Source organism: Lepisma saccharinum, chromosome 21, assembly GCF_977018435.1.
Source record: "Lepisma saccharinum chromosome 21, izLepSacc3.1, whole genome shotgun sequence".
Classification (NCBI taxonomy): domain Eukaryota; kingdom Metazoa; phylum Arthropoda; class Insecta; order Zygentoma; family Lepismatidae; genus Lepisma; species Lepisma saccharinum.
The window spans coordinates 40,790,720-40,810,909 of record NC_139249.1 but is presented as its reverse complement, the minus strand read 5'-3'; the positions used below and the strand labels follow the sequence as shown (position 1 = coordinate 40,810,909).

The following is a 20,190-nucleotide window of genomic DNA, read 5'->3' as shown; positions in this document are numbered from 1 at the left end:
TTGTTGACATAACCACAGAATGTGTTCGAGTTTTACGTGTGTTGGACATTCCAGTGCAGCATTGGGATGCTATCCTAGTGTTTCATACAGTGGAGAAATTGGACAGTACTTCAAGGCAACAATGGGAGCTGAGCGTGTCGTCCGAGCAACTTCCTACTTTTGAACAGCTGAGCGGCTTCCTGGACAACAGAGCGAGAGCACTCACAGCATCTGCATCTTCCAAGGACCCGAAACCAGGATCCCAAAGGAAACCCCCACCTCCCACAGTGAACCCAGTGCTAGAAGCAGTGCTAATTCATTTCACGTGTTGTCCTCTTGCCCTATGTGTCGAGAATCGCATTTTTTGCATAAATGTAAAGAATATATGAGTCTGTCTGTCCCAGAGAGGGAAGTGTTTGTGAAATCGAGGGGCTTGTGTTTCAACTGCTTAGATAATTCCCATTTTGTGAATAAGTGTAAATCAGGCTTGTGTAAGTCTTGTGGTAAGTCTCACCACACGTCTATCCATCGTGAAACTTCGCGAAGAGTTAAGGTAAGTGAAAATGTTGCAACGCCGCAAGTGGTCTTGCACATAACATCTGATACGTAGTGTGACACAACACGTGTCTTGTTACCAACTGCTATTGTGAGAGTACAGGATAAACAAAACCAGCTTCACTCCCTGTGAGTACTTTTGGATAGTGCTAGTGAAAAATCCTTTTTGTGCAAGAATGCAGCCTAATTATTAGGCTTGCAACATATAAAAGTGTTCGTGTCGGTTACTGGAATTTCGGGTGTAAATGCCGGCAATTCACACTCTACTGTTGATTTGAACATACTCTCTAAAAACGTGGACAGATCCTATCATTGTTCGCCCTTAATTGTATAGAAAATATCCATCTCAGTTCCACAAGCATTTTTACCTTACACCCTGAGTTTTAAACATTTACGTAACATTGAACTTGTCGATCCTTCATATCACAAACCTGACACTATTCAGTTGCTTATCGGGGCTGATCTTTTTCCATTGTTACTAATGAGTGGAAGAAGAGAGGGGAGAATGAATGAACCCGTGGCTATTCAAACCCGCTTGGAATGGGTTGTTTGTGGCAAAACTACTCAACAAAGACCTCAACAATCTCTGTCTTCTTATTACATTGTTGTACAAGAAAATGATCTGAATGAAACTCTGAATAAGTTTTTTGAATTGGAGGAGATTCCTAACTTACGAGTGCCGAGTCAAGATTACAATTGTGCGAGGAACATTTCGTATGAACACATTATCGCGAGGATGATGGTCGGTACGTTGTACGCTTACCATTTAAGGTTACCCACGATGAGTTAGGTTATTCAAAGGATAAGGTGATGAAATGTTTGCTTAGTCAAGAGCGTAGGCTTCGAGTTGATAGACAGAGAATAGAACAATACAAGTCATTCATGCAGGAGTATACTGCTTTGAATCATAGGACACCAGTGGCGGACTGCGAACCACCCAGCACCCCCCGCTGATTCTTATTTCATTCTGCATCATTCTATAACAAAGGAGACAAGCACAAGTACGAAACTGAGAGTAGTTTTTAATGAATCGAGTAAAACTAGCACAGGCGTGCCCGTGAATGACGTGTTAATGAATGGAGGTAAACAACAGCCAAAGTTACTATCCATTTTGTTACATTTTCGTGGTCATCCTATTGCATTGACGAGTGACGTTCGGATGATGTATCGCCAGATAAAAATGGATCCCCAGGACAGAGACTACCAATTAATTTTGTGAAGAGAGTTTCCCAATCAACCTGTGATTGTTTATTGTTCAAGTACGCTCAGGTATGGTACGGCACCATCTGCTTTTCTTGCTATGAGAGTGTTGCGTCAGTTAGCAGACGATGAAGGTGAAAATTACCCGATTGCAACAGAAGTCTTAAAGCAACAGTTTTATATGGACGATGTATGCAGTGTAGCTGACAGTGTTCCAGAAGCAATAGAGATGCAGCAACAATTGACACAATTGTTGAGAAAGGGTAGATTTGAGTTGCATAAATGGACGTTGAATCATGCTGACGTGTTGAACAGTATTCCTGAACATTTGCGAGAGAAACCAACAATATCTTCCATCCATAACAGCAAATTCATAAGACCTCTTGACCTTGTGTGGCACCTGGATACTGCTCATTTGAGTTTCATCATTAACCCACCTAGTGAACACCCTGTATTAACCAAAAGGTTATTGTTGTCTGAGGTAGCTCGCATTTTTGATCCACTCGGATTACTAGCCCCAGTCACTATGTTATCTAAAATAATAATTCAATCACTGTGGAAGGAACAGTTAAATTGGGATGAACCTATTCCTAGTGACATAAGAGAAATATGTGAAAGACATTGTGCTGAATTACATGTGTTACAGAGCATACAGTTGCCACGATGCTTAAAATGTAGAGAACAAACTTTGTGTCAACAGATTGGTTTTTCTGATGCCAGTGAGAAAGGTACATGTGCCATTGTGTATCTACGAACAGTAAATGATGACAACACTGTTACAGTCAGATTATTAGTTTCGAAAACAAAGCTTACACCCATAAAACCTGTAACATTGCCACGTTTAGAGTTATGTGCTGCTGTGTTGTTAGCAGAATTGATTAGTGTTGTGCAGTCATCATTGTCATTGCATATAGATGATATTTTCCTTTGGTTTGATTCACAGATCACCTTATGTTGGATTAAATCAGATCCATCAAGATGGAGTACCTTTGTTTCAAACAGAGTTTCACTCATTGATGAGATGACGAATCCTCAACAGTGGTTTCATGTGCATTCGAAAGAAAACCGTGCAGACATTGGTTCTCATGGTGCTATCCCTACACAGTTGTGTGAAGCTCATTTATGGTGGAATGGTCCATCATTTCTTTACTTGCCTGAGTTGCCTATGCATGAATCGTCTGCATTGGAAAGTGAAGGAGTGAAAAAGGAGGAAAGAAAAACAACGATTCTTGTGTTGATAGCTACAACCTCTGACTGTAAGGAGTTATTGCAGAGATTTTCATCCTTCTTGAGGTTAATACATGTTACTGCTTGGATGTTTAGATTCATAAACAACTGTAGAGCGCCTTCCATGCAGCGAAACGAGCAGACGTTCACAACCGAAGAGTTATCAGCTGCGACTGAGTTCTGGGTCAAGGTCACCCAAGGTTAAGCATATGAGAGCCAGATTAACTGTTTACAAACAGAACAAGAGCTCCCGTCATCCAGTAGACTTCTTTCGTTGAGTCCATTCATTGACAATAACTGTGTGTTACGAGTAGGTGGGTGTTTACATAATGCTGATGTGTCTTCAGTTAAGAAACATCCTAGAGTGTTACCCAAATATCATCCGTTTACTGAACTGTTATTGAGACATGAACATGTGAACAATCTCCATGCAAATCCCCAACTGTTACAAGCTATTATGACACAAACATATTGATTAGTTGGGCTTCGAGATATGGTTCGTAGCATAGTGAACAAATGTGTTATTTGTAGACGTGTCAAAGCTACTACAGCTAAACAATTGATGGGAAGTTTACCACCTCCTAGAGTAAATGAAGCAAGACCTTTTGTTAACCCAGGCACTGACTTTGCAGGTCCCATTTCAATTAAGTCTGGATTTTTGAAATCACATAAAACAATCAAGGGTTACATTGTTTTGTTTATATGTCTTTCTACTAAGTGTGTTCACATTGAAGTTGTATCTTCAGCAACTACTAATACTTTTATTGCATGTTTGAGACGTTTTATATTTCGTAGAGGAAAACCTGCTAACCTGTATTCTGATTGTGGTACTCAGTATGTAGGAGCTGACAAACTATTGCATAAAATGTTGTATTTTTTGAGAGAACGGAACCATAGAGAAACTGTGCATAACTATCTGACAAATGAAGGAATCAAGGGACATTCTAATCCTCCTTCCTCACCTTGGTTTGGCGGAATTCGGGAAAGTAACATAAAATGCAATAAATATCATTTGAAACGTGTTGTGGGCAATGCTGTGTTGAATTTCGAAGAGCTTTACACAGTATTGGTGCAGATAGAAGGTTGTTTGAACTCTCGTCCAATCACAGCCATTTCAAGTGACCCCAATGACCTGAAGCACTTACGCTAGCGCATTTCTTGATTGGCGACAACCTACTAAACATTCCAGAAGGTGATTTCACCAAGAGCAAGATTAACCGCCTGACGTGATGACAAAGGTGTCAACAAATCGTGCAGCATTTTTGGAGAAGATTGCACTTGGAGTACGTATCTGGACTTCAAAGTAGACCGAAGTGGCAGAAGAGATTGCCTAACCTTCAAGTCAATGATTTAGTGCTGATAAAGGAAGATAACGTACCCACATTGAAGTGGAAATTAGGTAGATTTATCGAAACTTACAAAGGAGAAGATGGTTTGGTACGAGTTGCAACTGTGAAAACTAAAGACGGTGAACTGAAGAGGCCTATTATGAAGCTTGCACCTCTACCAGTTGAGAAAGTGTAAATATCTAACCAGAAAGAAAATTTGTGTTTATTGTAATCTATGTATTCAAGTGTAATATGTTATATTGTAAAGGGTAATAATTATTGTGTATGTTAATTTTGGAAGCTGATCTTCCAAGAGGGACCATGATGTTCAGACGAATTGTCATTCTCATTAAGTTTGTTACCATGCAGTGTGCACATGTGCAGTGTGAGTCTGAGCTGAGTCATCAGACGACATATGTGTGTTGTACGTCTCGTCATATTCGTGTACATTTGTGTGGAACCCTTCATTATATTCAGTTTTCAGTGTTCAAGCTATTCAACAACAATAAATGATATTCAGAAAATATTACATTTCTTTCTTATAAACTGACTGTATTTACCTGTCACTGAAGCACTATTTGATCCATCAGTCATTTCTGTACTTCCAGTATCCAGGGACCTAGAAGCAGCATAGCATTATTACACGTAATGAACTTTAATTGGCAAACCAATCACTATATAAGTAACAGTTATCTATTCAGTAAATTTATCAATAAAATATTAACTTTATAGTATACATAAATGTGTATCATTGTTGCTACTCTGGGTGGGTAACTGTTACTTAACATATCTTTCAATTATTTCTAACTTTCAGTAACTTGTTAAGAAAGTCCATACTCTTCCCTAGCAAAATATGAACAAAACTTGTTAGTAATAAATTTGTTTGTTTATTTAGCTTTTATCCTAGAAGTTAGAATATATCAACTTATTTTCTTGGTGGGATAGTGTAAGTAAATAATATATATGTTGTTTACACACATGTAAACACAAACACACATACTGTTTTCATCATGTTTATTTTTTCAAATGCAAGAGCATAGCAACTTTAACATTTTTAGATATCACTGACCTGGTGAAATTAAAAAGAAAATTAATTTGAGCTTTTGAATTAAAAGCAATTAATTTGTGCTTTTTTTTTTACTTTTTCTTCCTTCTCTGAAGATACAAAACTAACTTTTTCTGCAGCACCATTGACTCACTTTGCCTTTTGAAGTGCATTCTCTCTTGCTTCCAGATAATGTAGTTCAAGAGCCTTTATTTTGTCATTACCAATATTAGTGTCAAATCTTCCTGACAGTGGGTCTATTTGGCTGATGAATTCAGACCTGTGTCGAAGTAAGTAGTTCTGTAGATTTCCAAACTTGCAGTATTCTACAATTAGCAGAAGTTCACCTGAAATGCAACAACGAATACATTTATTAATATAAAACAGAAGTGAACAACGTAGTAATGTTTGCATTTGAAAATAGTTTTTGTTTAGCTACAGGACCTTGATTACATATATTATCTGATAGTAGTTGATATACTCTACTGTTTGTTTCGCCAATTTCTGTGGCAGAGTGGTTAGCACAACAAGCTTTGATGACAGGGTTTGAATCCCAGGTATTCTTTGTGAGTGTCCTTTTATCAAATTCATCATGTTATCACTCATCCTCATCTTTGTGATTAGGCAAAAGTAGCAGAAAAGAAAAGTAAAATAAACCAAATCAATAAATTACTGTTTATTTATTATTAAAGATGAGAGATACATTATATTATATCTTATTTAATCTGCAAATAATCATCAGAATGAACATGGTTCACATCCAGAAATATAATAGTATTGTTGTTTTATATTATAACAATAACTTGTGGCTCTACAGCCCGTAAGGGCCTTGGTCTATCTCCCGACTGCCAGTCTCTCTCCCACATTCCTATCTAGATGTCTGGAGTTCTTCAACTGGTAATTGGGTGACGTAGGGTCAGCATGTCGAACCCTCAACTATTATAGGAGATTTCCCAGACTGGGTTATGGTACTCACTCGTAGCTCCCCAATTTCCTCACGATGGTGGGTTGTCACCAGCCCTTTACACAAGCTGAAAACCCAGAGACTGAACCCATGCCATCCTGCAGTTGTAGCCAAAGCACAGCACCTTAGACTGCACAGCCACGGAGGAGGACTATGTTACATTATAGTTATCAAAATATATTGACCATATTTAGGCTGTATATTGCATGCTATTTTCAATTTTGTCATATTTAATATTGACATATTGACATAAAATCTGGTTAGATATCATACAGAACTAATTAAAATATTTTTATACATATCAAAGTTAGAGCTGGGCTTGTCCAATCTGACTGCCATGCCGGGGACCAAAACTCCATTTTGAGGTGCAAATTTTCCCATCATAAGTTATAAATGGAGCAGCTTTGGGGTTTACGCAACCTCTAATAAATAGTTACCGGGGTCACCCTGGGGGAGTGAGGTAAAAGTGGCTGGAGCATGGTGTTGATCACATCACCTACACAGATGGTTGTGACTGTGAAGGTGTGGCCCCTAATTTCACACTCCCTCCTCCTATACCATAACCATGACATGTATAAGGGTAGCCTTACTTTTACTTTCCTTTTTATATACTGTAGTTCTTCAAATCTAAGGTGCAGGTTTTTGTCAGATTTTAGACGTCCAAAATTCAGGTGCACCTTAGATTCGATGGCATCTTCGATTCGATGTATATGCATACTACAATATACGTATTTCATGCATGTACAACATAGAATCTATTGCCGTCTCTAATACCGATAGTTACAAAGAGTAAATATTTTTTCTTAACTTTCCTCAAAATTACCGGTAGCTGCAATACAACAATCAACATTTCGTTTTCCTGATAAGAAAATGAAGGTGAAAGTGATGCTGAAAGTGAAGAGACTGATTGACAAAAAAAAATGTAAGGACAGAAGTTACCGATGTTGCAAGGTAAAGTACCATATACCGTATTTGTAAACAAATAAACATGTACCCTATAAATGTTTAAATATAGACCGCAAAGATTAAAATATGAACGTCTTTGTGCATATTCCTGCACCTAAAATTCGAAGATTTTTTTTTTCTGAAAAATGAGGATAGAAGACATAAATATCAGTACTTCAAGACGATGGGAATGCTATCCCCAGCTAGAAAAATCTGCCCCTCCATGTTGCATTGTCACCATGTTAAACCACGCAAGGATACCTTCATATTTTTCCAAGCAAACATATCTGCCACCTAAGAATTTCCACTCAAAATACAAAATAACATTTAATTTGCATATGAGACATAAATAAATATAACATCTGGCAATTTACCTCTCCTTAAATTTGTGGTGCAGGACCCCAGCAAATTTACAACATTGACATGTTTGCCAAGGTAAATCATGATCTTCAGCTCTGACATGAGGGCCTTCATATGTGAGCGATCGGCATGTGGCTTTATCATCTTCACTGCTACAGTAGTCTCAGCTTCCCCTTCAACGATGCCTTCAGCCGTGGCTTTCAAGACTCTTCCAAAAGCTCCAGATCCAAGTTGACGTCCTGAAACACAGAGCAACGCTGGTTTAAATTTGTACAGGAACAGGCCCATACCCAGAATAATTTTTTTGAGGGGGGGGGGCAGACCCATAGGCAAATTTTCATAAATTTTCTCTCATATTATACTCTGTATACAGTGGCGCAGGAACGCTTTTCATTTGGGGGGTACACAATTCAGCCTCCCATACACACACACACACTATAGGTATAATGTGAAGGCATCAGAAATATTCCATTTTAGAACAGCACACGAATTTCCTGTTTCTTTAATTAAAAATTGGCATAAATAATTTTTATTTCTTTGTTTTCCTTAGTATTTATGGTCATTTTAAAAACAGATTTTAACCAGATAACAATTCCGAAAAATATAAAGCTCTGGACCTCATGGGCTCATTTTGAATTTAACAAAACGGAATATCAGGAGTTCGAAATGTGAAAATTGTGAACAAAGATACAGCTATTGATTTTTAATCCAGTGTGAGATAACGGGGGTGAGGAGGATTCAACCTTCTCCTCTATCTTCAGCTATCCCAACCAGGAATAATAGTCTCTCACCAACTGGATATAGAAACCATATTATTGAATATATCATACTTATATTGATTGATTGATTGATTTAGTTTATTTTACTTCGCGTTTTGTGCCTCTTGGCTAATTTGCGAAGATGGGGATGAGTGATGAAATGATGAAATTGATGAATGGACATTCACAAACAACCAAGCCCGACCAGGATTCGAACCCGGGACCCTTGGCATCGCAGCGCGATGTGCTAACCACTCAGCCACAGGGTCGGGCGAAGTTGAGTCCACATCAGTTCAGTTCATTTGATTTTAAAATCCCATAGCTAAGCATAAAAATATCTTTAAACAATTTATGGCAGATGTGTACCACATCCAATGCCTTTTAGAAGCCATGTATTCGGTATTTCCTCAGGCATCTATAGGGTGTTGTATTTTTTTAAAAAAGTATTGAGTTGAGATTGTTCCCGATCAACTCCTAAGAGGTCTAAGTTTGGAATGTTTGTAAAATATTTGTCAAAGAATTTATTTGTAACATAATTATTTGTACCTAACGACGTTCTTCAAGCACTGAAAATACTATCATTATATATACAAAACCGAAATCCTTCAGATCTCAGAGCAAGCAAGGAAAAGCCAAATGCTCAAAAGTTGTTTTATTTCTCTAATCTTCGGTGGATAATATAAAGAGCCGGCCAAGGTTTCTTTTCGTATTTAGTAGTATTAAATGCATATATGCGTACATGCATGTTTTAAGGTGACTTGTCAATCCCTCGTTTACGTGAAAAGGTGAACTCTAATGTAAGCAAAAGCATGTGCGTGTCACAGTTAAATATTTTCACATCAACGAAGAAAATCCAAAACACATTTCCACCTCGCCAGCCCCCGTGGCGGAGTGATTACATAGCGTTCTACGACGCCAGAGGTCCCCGGTTCGAATCCCGACCTGGGCATGGGCGTAATTTGTGAGTGTCCCTTCATCAATTTCATCATACCATCACTCATCCTCATCTTCGCGATTAGCAAGAAGTGGCTGAATTTGAAGTAAACAAACCAAATCACTCAATCAAACATTCCCATGTTGCGCAAAGACCTTGTGATTTCAATCAAAAATCTACCAATATCTACCAACCGAATGTGAAATGTCATAAACCTAACCTTAACTGATTAGAAAAATAATTTAGAAGTTTTAAACATACTTTTACTTTCCTTATACCCCTAGTGCATTGCTTTCATGCAGAAAACTTTGAAAAGAAATTGAATGAAGTCTAGTCTAGATAACACAGTGGCCTTGACAAGCCAACTGGCAAACCAAAGGACCTGCAGGAGTCTCATTTATCTCCTGCATTCATTTGACTAATGTAATTTTCTTCCAGTTTGACTTCAGGGTTTAACTTCAAATGGTGTTGTGTTTGTGTTGCATTCGATATCAAAATTAGATTTTAAGCGATTAATGTCCAATTCTAAGTACTATATCTAATACTTAGGTAAAAGTAAGTTCTCGTTCTCTGATAAAATTACAAATTACACCCTGTTCTAATGTCTAGGAAAGGGGAACCTTTCATTTGACCTAGGAATGACATCGAGATGAGACGAGTCGAGAATTGTCACAGCCTCATCTCGTCTCCTGTGTGGTGAGTTTGAGTTTGTTTGAGTTGGTTTATTAAGTCCACTTTATGCACAGTTAGGCTAATCGGGATCCGAACCACTGTGCCACTTGCCTCCAGCAGGTATCGAATTGATTACAAGGCGATGGCGCTACCACTGCACCATTGGGGAGGTCCTCCGGTGTGCTGAGGTCCTTCTCGTTCTTGTTTGTGCTTTTCTTTTGTTTCGGTGTCCACTCAGGAGTTGTTAAAACTTATTCTATGTAATTACTTTATATCCACTTCATGGGCTAATCGGGACTGAATCTGCAGTTTAAAGTGAAATCCAAAGCTCAGTGCAAGTTGGACCCTTCAATTACAAGGTGAGATATCTCGTCCTGCCCCACGAAATGTTTAGTACAAGCAACACGTACATTGTGTCACCACTCAAAGTTTCACAACGTATATGTCATTAAAGCAAAACTTTTCATAATAACGTTTTTCTGCTCTATATCTTGTTTCGATGCTGTGAACCGTCGAAATACGGAATTATATTATAAATTTAACCGGGCAGCACAAGCTCACAATTGTTACTAATGCATTAACTTTGCAATTACAGTAAACAAAATACACGACATTTTGAAAAAAAGAAGTCAATAAATTTAAACGCTTGGTATGTCTGATAAGACACTCAGTAATTTAAATTTATTTTTACCAATTTCTTCAAATATGATACCAGACTTTCGAACGAGATCATCTCGAACATCAAGTTCTAACGCCTTGCTTTGATTTTGCAGAGATTTATTTCAGTCTCGTTTCAAAATTTGAGAGAAAACACAGACTTTTCTGTCTCAGTATCATCTCTATGTTCAAAAATCTCTTAATATATAGGTTTAAGTATAGTTTTCCCTCTTACAAAATTATGAAGTACAGGGGTACATTGTACTCCCCAATGTCTCGTCTCATTTGTGTAAGTAATTTCGTTTCGGAAAATTCCATTTGAAAAATTCAAAAGAAAAGGTCAGTCATATACTTTTCTGATGAAGATTTTATATTATCTTTGAATCGACGCGAAAACTTCTTTAGAAAAGTGTACCCCCCCCCCCCTTACGTAAAGGAGCATTCATCTGGAGTGTGATTTTCTGAGAGTAAACTTTATCTGATTCCATCGTTTCACAGAAATTTTACACAATTTTCATCTCCTTAGAGAGGTTTCCAAGAACACAGGTCAATGAACTAACTACATAGTAGCAAGCACAATGTAGTAGAATAAGTTTACAATGGTTTGAATTTCTGAATAATGCAATAGAATCAGCAGCTAAAGAAAGTATAGGATACCATAAACCGAGAAAACTTAAGCCATGTTTTGATAATGAATGTCATAATCTAATAGAAATAAGAAATCAGGCTAGACTTAGGTGGTTAAATAACTCTGATGATACAAATCTAAACAATTATAATAGAATAAAGCGAGAAGTTAACCTCACGTTTAGAAGTAAAAAAGAGATTACTTGTAAAGCAAAATTAACGAAATTGAAACAAACAGCAAAAAAAAAAAAATATTAGAGATTTATATAAAGGTGTAAATGAGTTTAGAAAGGGGTGGCAACCTAAAGTAAACTTGATAAAAGATAAAGACGGTGATTTTCTAGCTGACCCAAGCGATATTCTAAATAGATGGAAGAACTACTTTAATGACCTTTTAAATGTCCATGTAGGAGATAAATCAGAAGTAAATGAAGTACACACAGCAGAACCTTTAGTTCCAGAACCTAACTTGACTGAAGTTAAAGATGCTATTAAAAGGCTAAAGAATAATAAAGCACCTGGCATTGATTTAATACCAGCTGAGTTAATTAAATATGGTGGAAATTCATTAATATGTCAAATTCATAAATTAATTTGTTTAATATGGAATAAAGAAGAAATCCCTCAACAGTGGAAAGAATCCATAATTGTTCCTGTGTTTAAAAAAGGTGATAAAATGAACTGCAATAATTACCGTGGAATTTCTCTAATCTCAACAACATACAAAATATTTTCTAACATTCTTTTAACAAGACTAACCCCATATGCTAATGAAATTATATGTGATTATCAATGTGGATTTAAACGTAACAGATCAACTACAGATCAAATTTTTCACATCAGACAAACACTTGAAAAAAAGTGGGAATATAATCAAAATGTCCATCAGCTATTCATTGATTTTAAAAAAGCAGCATATGATTCGGTCAAAAGAGATAAATTATATAATATATTAGTCGAGTTTGGAATACCTAAGAAGCTTGTTAGTATGATAAAAATATGCACCAGTGAAACAGAAAGTAAAATTGGTGTGGGTATTAATATGTCTGACAAATTTACAATTCATGATGGGACATGCATTATCTCCATTGCTCTTTAATTTTGCCTTAGAATATGCTGTTAGGAAGGTAAAAAAAACTAAAGAAGGACTAAAATTAAATGGTGTGACTCAATTGTTAGCATATGCAGATGATGTAGACTTACTGGGGGATGATGTGAATACAATTAAGAATAATGCTAAAATATTTTTCAAAACTGCTAAAGAGATAGGTTTGGAAGTTAACAAAGAGAAAACTAAATATATGCTTACAGGCCGAAACCAAGTGTTAGGTAATAATCAAAATCTAATTATCGATAACAACTCGTTTGAACCAGTTTCCAAATTCAAATACTTAGGAGTAATATTAACAAATGAAAATTATATTAAAGAGGAAATAAAAAGTAGGCTTAATTCAGGAAATGCATGTTACTTCTCTTTTCATAAACTTTTGTCTTCTCGTTTAATATCTAAGAAACTAAAAGTTAAAATATACAAAACAGTAATTTTGCCTGTAGTATTATATGGATGTGAAACTTGGTCCCTTACATTGAAAGAGGAACATAAGTTGAGAGTATTTGAAAATAAGATCCTTAGGAAAATCTTTGGACCTAAAAGGGATGAGGAGACAGGTGAGTGGAGAAGGTTACATAATTTAGAACTACATAATTTGTATTCATGTCCAGATATTATTAGAATAATTAAATCAAGAAGACTTAGGTGGGCAGGCCATGTGGCACGAATGGGAGAGGAAAGAGGAGTTTACAGGATTCTTGTTGGGAAACCTGATGATAAGAGACCTGTAGGAAGGCCAAGACGAAGATGGAGGGACAACGTTGAGATGGACCTAAGGGAAATCGTTAGGGATGGAAAAGAGTATATAGAACTTGCTCAAGATAGGGAAAGATGGAAGGCCTGTGTTGCTGCAGCCATGAACCTTCGGGTTTAAGAAGGCTAGGGAGTTAGTTAGTTAGTTAGTTAGTTAGTTAGTTATAAACAGTATACCTAAACCTTTTTTATTGAGTGAATTGAAAATATGTTCCTTTAACAGTTGCACCTTGCATCTGTCAAATTATCTAAAGGGGTACAGGGGGTACAATGGGATTTTCGGTTTTAGGGAGGTACAGTACCCCCTTCAAAAATTTGAGGGGGTACAATGTACCTCCCCGTTCCTGGGCCACTGTCTGTATATATATATATATATATATATATATATATATATATATATATATATATTAGGGAAGTGACGAAGCTGAAAATTTACCGATGCCGATGTACTCACCGATAATTTTTGGAACCGATACCGATGCCGATATTTAACCGATTCCGATACATAAGGTTATTAAACAGAAATGGGATGTTATTTTCAGCATGACAAAAATAAATTTGCTATGTACATTTCTATTGCATATCATATGTATATACATATATATTCTCAAGAGATGCGAATGTACATTTGCATCTACAAAATGTTATGCGAAACTTTAAGAAGAACATGGATTCTCAAGAGATTAAACATTAGTACACAAGCAGTTCTTTGAAATGCAAAATGAATTCCTGTTCTGCCAGATTCAACTTCAGAAACACGAGATTTGGAAGCACTTCAGGAAGTAACCTACTTCTTCTCTTATCTTAAATCTGTTCAGCAACACTGAACACTCAATCACTGAATACTGATGCGGCAGGTATGCTCAAGTATTTTCTCAGCACTTGCTTCAGGTTTGAATATTCATTTTTGAATTTCCAATACAACATCAGATCTTGGTTCAGCAATGTACTGTTTTATTTCCGATTTATAGTTAGGTTGATCCTCTGAATGAGTTTGCAATAATTTTATTACAAAAACTCTACAATAATATCGAAACATAACCAAATTTTCAATAAATCTTACAAAACTAGAATAATAAACTTATTAGAAGATAAAAACTCTAGTATAATCTGTACCGGTTTAAATATCGGATTTTTTCCGATTCCGATACCGATGCCGATGTGTCAATTTCGGCCGATTTTCATACATCTGTAATCGGCTTCGGCACATCCCTAATATATATATATATGTGTGTGTGTATGTGTGTGTGTGGGGGGGAGGGTGGTATAAGGGAGGGGGGTAGAGAAATTTGTTCATTTTATAACCTATATGTATGCAACCACGTGACAAATATTTGCAGTTGACACTAACATTTGTTTGTATCAGAGCGAAAAAAAATGTATGATAGGGGTAGACTACATGTATGCATAATACAAACAATTAAAATAGCCTACAAAAAGCAATATATGTGTGTGGTTTTGATAGTTGAGGGTTCACACCCACTTTGCAAAGTCCCTGACTTTTCCAGGTATTTTACATAACTGTGTAATGATTTAACATGTTAGAATTTAAGAGTTACACTTCAACTTTGTAAGTTAATCAAATGAATCACGTTTGTTGAACATTTTTGAAAATGAATTAAAAATAAAATGAAAGAACCTTTTTATAAGCAATATTACCCAAAAAGGAAGATTGTTGGGAAAATAAAATGATTTGATTTGATTTGATTTGATTTAGTTTATTTTACTTCGCGTTTTGTGCCTCTTGGCTAATTTGCGAAGATGGGGATGAGTGATGAAATGATGAAATTGATGAATGGACATTCACAAACAACCAAGCCCGACCGGGATTCGAACCCAGGACCCTTGGCGTCGCAGCGCGATGTGCTAACCACTCGGCCACAGGGTCAGGCAGAAAATAAAATAAAATGAAACATTTTTCTGGTTACAAATTCTTCCAAGCAAAAATCATTTATTTCCCTGATTTTCCTGGTTTTGAAAGCTTTCTTTAAAAAATCATTTGTTTCCAATGACCTCAGTCCTAGTCTTGCTTTCCTGACTCCTGCAATTGTCCAGGACTTTCAAGTCAGTGCAAACCGTGTAAATAAATTATCTGAAGGGAATGGCTAAGTGACTTCACCCTGGCAGTGTGTCTGCTGGCATAATATTTTTTCTATGGCCTATTTTCACTTTTAGAATCTTATTCGACAGTAATAATAAATGCCAGTGGCAACGAAGAAGCTATTAAATGGGGTTGCATACATGTGGGATAGCAAATGTCATTTTCAACAAGTCGTAGCATTTTTGCTACATTCAAAATTTTTGGCCTTGATGTTCTCTGCATACTGTGAAAGTTGTCTGTTGTACGCTCACACAACTGTGTATTTATGTTCAAGACAATTACAAGTAGAAAAGAAGAAAAGTTGCAGTAAAACAAATTCTGATTGACAGAATTTCGCAAATAATAATGTACATTAATTTCTTGAGTGTTTTGGACAAATAACAATATAAGCTATGTTAAAAGTGCTTCAGGCAATTTTTTGCCCCAAAATTCTACCAAAGATTCTGCTGTGAAGTGGATTCTCCTATTTACATAATATTAATTAACCCTAAGCCATTGAGTGGCAGAATGGACATCAGTGGCAGAGAAATCCTGATGTTGGAGAAAGAAAACAAAGTTTTTTATAATTCTGCTCAGTGGTGGCGTGGCGAAAAGGGATCACAGACCTTGTAGTGCGAGTGGAGAGTTAAATGCCCCTTATATGGTTGGTTTTTTTTTGCATCATTGAGGAACCTTTCTTACATAATGTAAAGCATACAGAAAATTCCCCTCTATTCTAATTATGTGAAACATTAGAGACACTGTAAAAGAAGAAACCATTCAATAATCAAGGGCTTCCCATTTGTCGAGTATCAAACAACTGTTTTTGACTAATAAAAAGTTCAGACAATTTAAAAAATGTACACAGTATTCTACAGAAAGTCCTAAATAACCAGTACAATGTCTGTAGAGGCGCAAGAGTTTTTCTTCTCTTATAACAAGTAGTGTCCAAGCCGAGACGAAAAAGTCGGAACATGGTTTAAAAGGAATGGACTATCCCGACTAAATTGGAACATCTGATAACCTTGCATCAATGGTTATTGAACTAAAATAGCCCAATATTGCAGACTGTAGAATAGCCTGCCTCTGTCCAGAAATAACCAATTCATTTGTGCAAGGACAAAATCGAAATTCATGCAAATTTGAAAAACCATCAACGTAATTTTTGTAGGTTTTTATGAGTTCAAATTTAAAATTTTCATGGCTCAAGGGGGAGGCATGGCCCCCCTTGGGTACAGGCCTGTACGGGAAAATGAAAATGTGCATGTAAATTTGATTTAATTGAGATAAAAGGATGAACTAACTTTGGACACTTTTATTTTCAAATTGTAGGGTTCTCACTGATCTGGAAATACTGTGAAAATCATGGAAATCAACTCAGGAGTGGAAAAAATAGAGAATTTTTTAAAAATGTTCAACAACCTGAAAAATCACGTAAATTACTGTTAATTACATTACATTACAACTGCTTTTGGAATGTTTCATATCAAAATGTTCTTATATCATTTTTCATCATTTGTTTTCAACAAAGTTGAACAAACTTGATTTTTTTATTAACATGAAAAGTTAAAGAAAATCTGGAAAACTCAGGGAGTTCAGTTTTGCAAAGTGAGTGGAAATCTATATGCATGAATGATAATAGTAGTTGTCAAGATGTATTGTTCCTTCAGGCATCTTAAAATCCTTACATGTGTGAATTCATGTTTTATAATGTTTCCAAAAGTTGCAATAAAGCTTCCAACAAATGTTTACTTCATTTAAAATTACACATGAGGCTCCATCCAAATTTAGTTGAAACTCATGACAGTATCCAAACTGACCACAGTTCAGATCGATGCTGATACTAGAACATTGTAACAATTTCAAGTTGTTGAAAATCTTTATAAAGATAAGTATTTCATGTCCTACACCATGGCTGTGTGGTCTGCTAAGGCTTTGGGCTCGGGCTATGGGACACACATTGGTTTGAGTCTCCTGGGGGGAAGCGTAACAACTTTTCTCCTGAGATCTAAGCCAGTGCATGGGACCAGTGGCCATTGTGAGGAAACTGGGGAACTATGAATGAGCAGTGTAACCTGGTCATGGACACCTACAACGACGACATGGGGCTCCTTGAGCTGACCACATATCACCCCCTAACTGTTTGGATGATCTCCCACCTTCATGTAGGAATGAGGAGGGCAGCCATTGGATAGGCCTTGGTCCTCACGGCCTGTTGCACCACAGGTTATTATTTTGTTATAAGTATTTTATTGCAACTACATCATAGCAATCTACCAGAGTTGAACTTTCAAATGTTCATATGATGGAATCAAGAATTTTAGCATACAACTCACCCAATTGGAGTTTGTCTCTTGGAAACTCATAGCTCTTATCATATGGCAGCAGCTCGATTTGATCATCTATGGTGAGTCCTGGACTGATACTCTCCACAGCTCCCTTCTCAAATCTCTCAATTTCAGCCAATGGCAGAGAGTTCTTCATTAAATTAAATACAAAGAAAAACGAGTTTCATTGAAAATTGTACAAAATCCATAGTTTGCAAGGAGAAAATTTACTCATCTTTGTAGAGATTATGAGAAGTAAACTAAACAAATAACATGTACACTTTTTTTTAAGCAGTTTATATATTGCTCACTATGAAAAATGATGAGAAATACGAAAATATTTTTTTAAAAAATACTCAAAAGTTTTCAAATACATTTCTTGCTGTATGTGTTTATTTTTCAAGAAATATTTTATGAAAGGTCTTGAATTCAAATATTTGTGATCAGCAGTTTTCAGAAACAAAGTAGTTTGTCGTTGAATAAAGATATTGCCTTACCATACGGCATACAGTTTTCAAAGCAATATCAGGTGGGGCAAAGCAGAGAGTCATTGGCGACCAGCCAATGGCAGGAGTACAAGATTGTACAGATAGAAAATTGCGGCATGCAAGTTAAATGCAGTTTTCATAAAACTTGCCACTTTAGAGTTCATCACAAGATGGGGCAAGACATTTTGAACTTGACTGTCCAAGTTCCATAAATTTCCTTCGCCTACAGCCAAAGTTATTGTTTCTTGAAGAAACACTGGGAAACAACACGTCTCAACATACACAAAATGACCCTTTCATTTTCCTTCCTTCTGTTCTTTTTCATTGTCACCGTGTTGACAGATGAGTTGTTATGTCTTGAGAAAACAATGGGTGTTAAATTTGTCTTAATATACACAATGACTCTTCATTATATGGACGTTCTCCAACATTGTGAGTCTGAGTCAGTTTGAGTTTCTATATGCTGCAGTGATAAGATATTATAACCCTGTGCAGAAATATTCACTGTATTATTTCACTGGACTCATATATACTGTGGGGTGTAAGGGGTAACCTTCCACTTAGAACACCCAAATGTTAACCTCACTTCCACGTCAGTACACCCTGGACTGCAGACGAATGAGGCTCTGGCAACTGGCCCCATGCCCAGTATAATTTTGTTTGTGTTGTCCTGTTATTTTGTCCTTATGTGTACTGACTGCCCCTTTACAGCCTCAGCTTTTAACGAAAGTCAGAATATTTTATGATTTTAGTTATACAATGTTAGAGTTGTTATGAGTAATGGTAAGGGGCTGGACCATTATACATAAAAAAAAATAGTTGAATATTGGACACAGTGAATTCTCTCTTTCCCTTCCACTAGCAGTTAGTTTGGCAACAGCGCAATAACACTGGGTGCATATTGGCTGAACTCATGTTCCTTCTAAAAGCATACACTGTATAGAGTCAAGGTAGTACATAATGTGGGCCAATGTAAAATTCAGAAATGTAATAGTAAGGTTCTGTGTTATTTAATATTACTTAAAATAAATTATTCGATACAAAGTATTTAATAATATAAATTGACTTTACCTTATGCCTTCTTAGTATTACAAAAAACAGGCCCACCAACAGCCCAATTAGTATAAGAAATGCAACCACAACGCCTGCTATTATTGCCCCATTGGTTGCCTTTGGTTCTGAAAGAAATAACAATATTCTTTTTAGAAAATGCAGTTTATTATTTCCAGAAGCATGTCCTCAAGATTTTAGTACAATGAAATGAAAGTATGAATAACTATGTTTCTTCATCCAGCTACCTTTAAGGAAATTAAACAGAAATTCTAAGTCAATATAACTAATTCTCTGCATGACTCCTCTCACCTACCACTTCCATTTAAGGACACACATGAAATTCTGATGTAGTTTGTTCAATAGACACACTACGCATTCATTTCTTATTCACATGTATACATCTCTCCCAGAGCTATAGCTGATGGTGGGCTAGTGGCCCATGCAGTGCATCAAGGTAAAGAGAGCACTGAACAAGCAAGAAGAAAAAAGTTGGAAATGAATAAATATCGCAGCACTCTGTGAAAGTATTGGTGCTTGATTAAATCAATATTATTATCAGTTTCCAAATATATGTATCTAAATGTTTTATTTTCCGACTTTGCTCATAATGCAATTCTATGGAAGTCACATGAAGTTTATGGGTACTGCTTACAAGAAAATATTGAATACTGCTTGATTGATTTATTTATTTCATCCAAGATATAACATTGCTTGCTGTGATATCGAACATGTCAATTTGTATTTACAATATCATAGACATTGCAATATAATAGTAAGTACAATGAAATACAATATATGTACACATGAAATATAGTAAAATATAGTGAAATATAGTCTAATGTGATGAAATACTAGAATACCATGAGCATTACAACAATAATACACTGACAATACAATGCATGATTGTAGTGGAATACAATAAAATATCATGGAGTATAACAATGAAATATAATATACGTATGTATACAGTGAAAAGTAAAAAAGATTAAAAAAATAAAGAAAAAAAGAAAAGATAATTTTATTATTGCATGCCTAGATATTCATTAATTGATTAAAAGCAATGATCCAGTAAGTATTTGTATAGTTCTCTCTTAAAAGCTTTGCAGGTTTCATTGTTTTTATGTAGT

At 36.1% G+C, this 20,190-nt stretch overlaps 1 protein-coding gene across 1 annotated transcript in view; it reads right to left on the bottom strand.

Moving 5' to 3' along the window:
* The window catches only part of LOC146004141 (mast/stem cell growth factor receptor kita-like), a 107,302-nt gene that overhangs the window by 20,642 nt on the left and 66,470 nt on the right, over positions 1–20,190 (bottom strand). The window contains exons 12-16 of the mRNA XM_083142806.1: positions 19,082–19,188; positions 17,532–17,673; positions 7,618–7,842; positions 5,489–5,681; positions 4,850–4,908 (exon numbers count right to left, since the gene is read on the bottom strand). Coding sequence (XP_082998932.1) covers positions 4,850–4,908; positions 5,489–5,681; positions 7,618–7,842; positions 17,532–17,673; positions 19,082–19,188 — 726 coding nt within the window. The remainder of the gene's footprint in view (positions 1–4,849; positions 4,909–5,488; positions 5,682–7,617; positions 7,843–17,531; positions 17,674–19,081; positions 19,189–20,190) is intronic.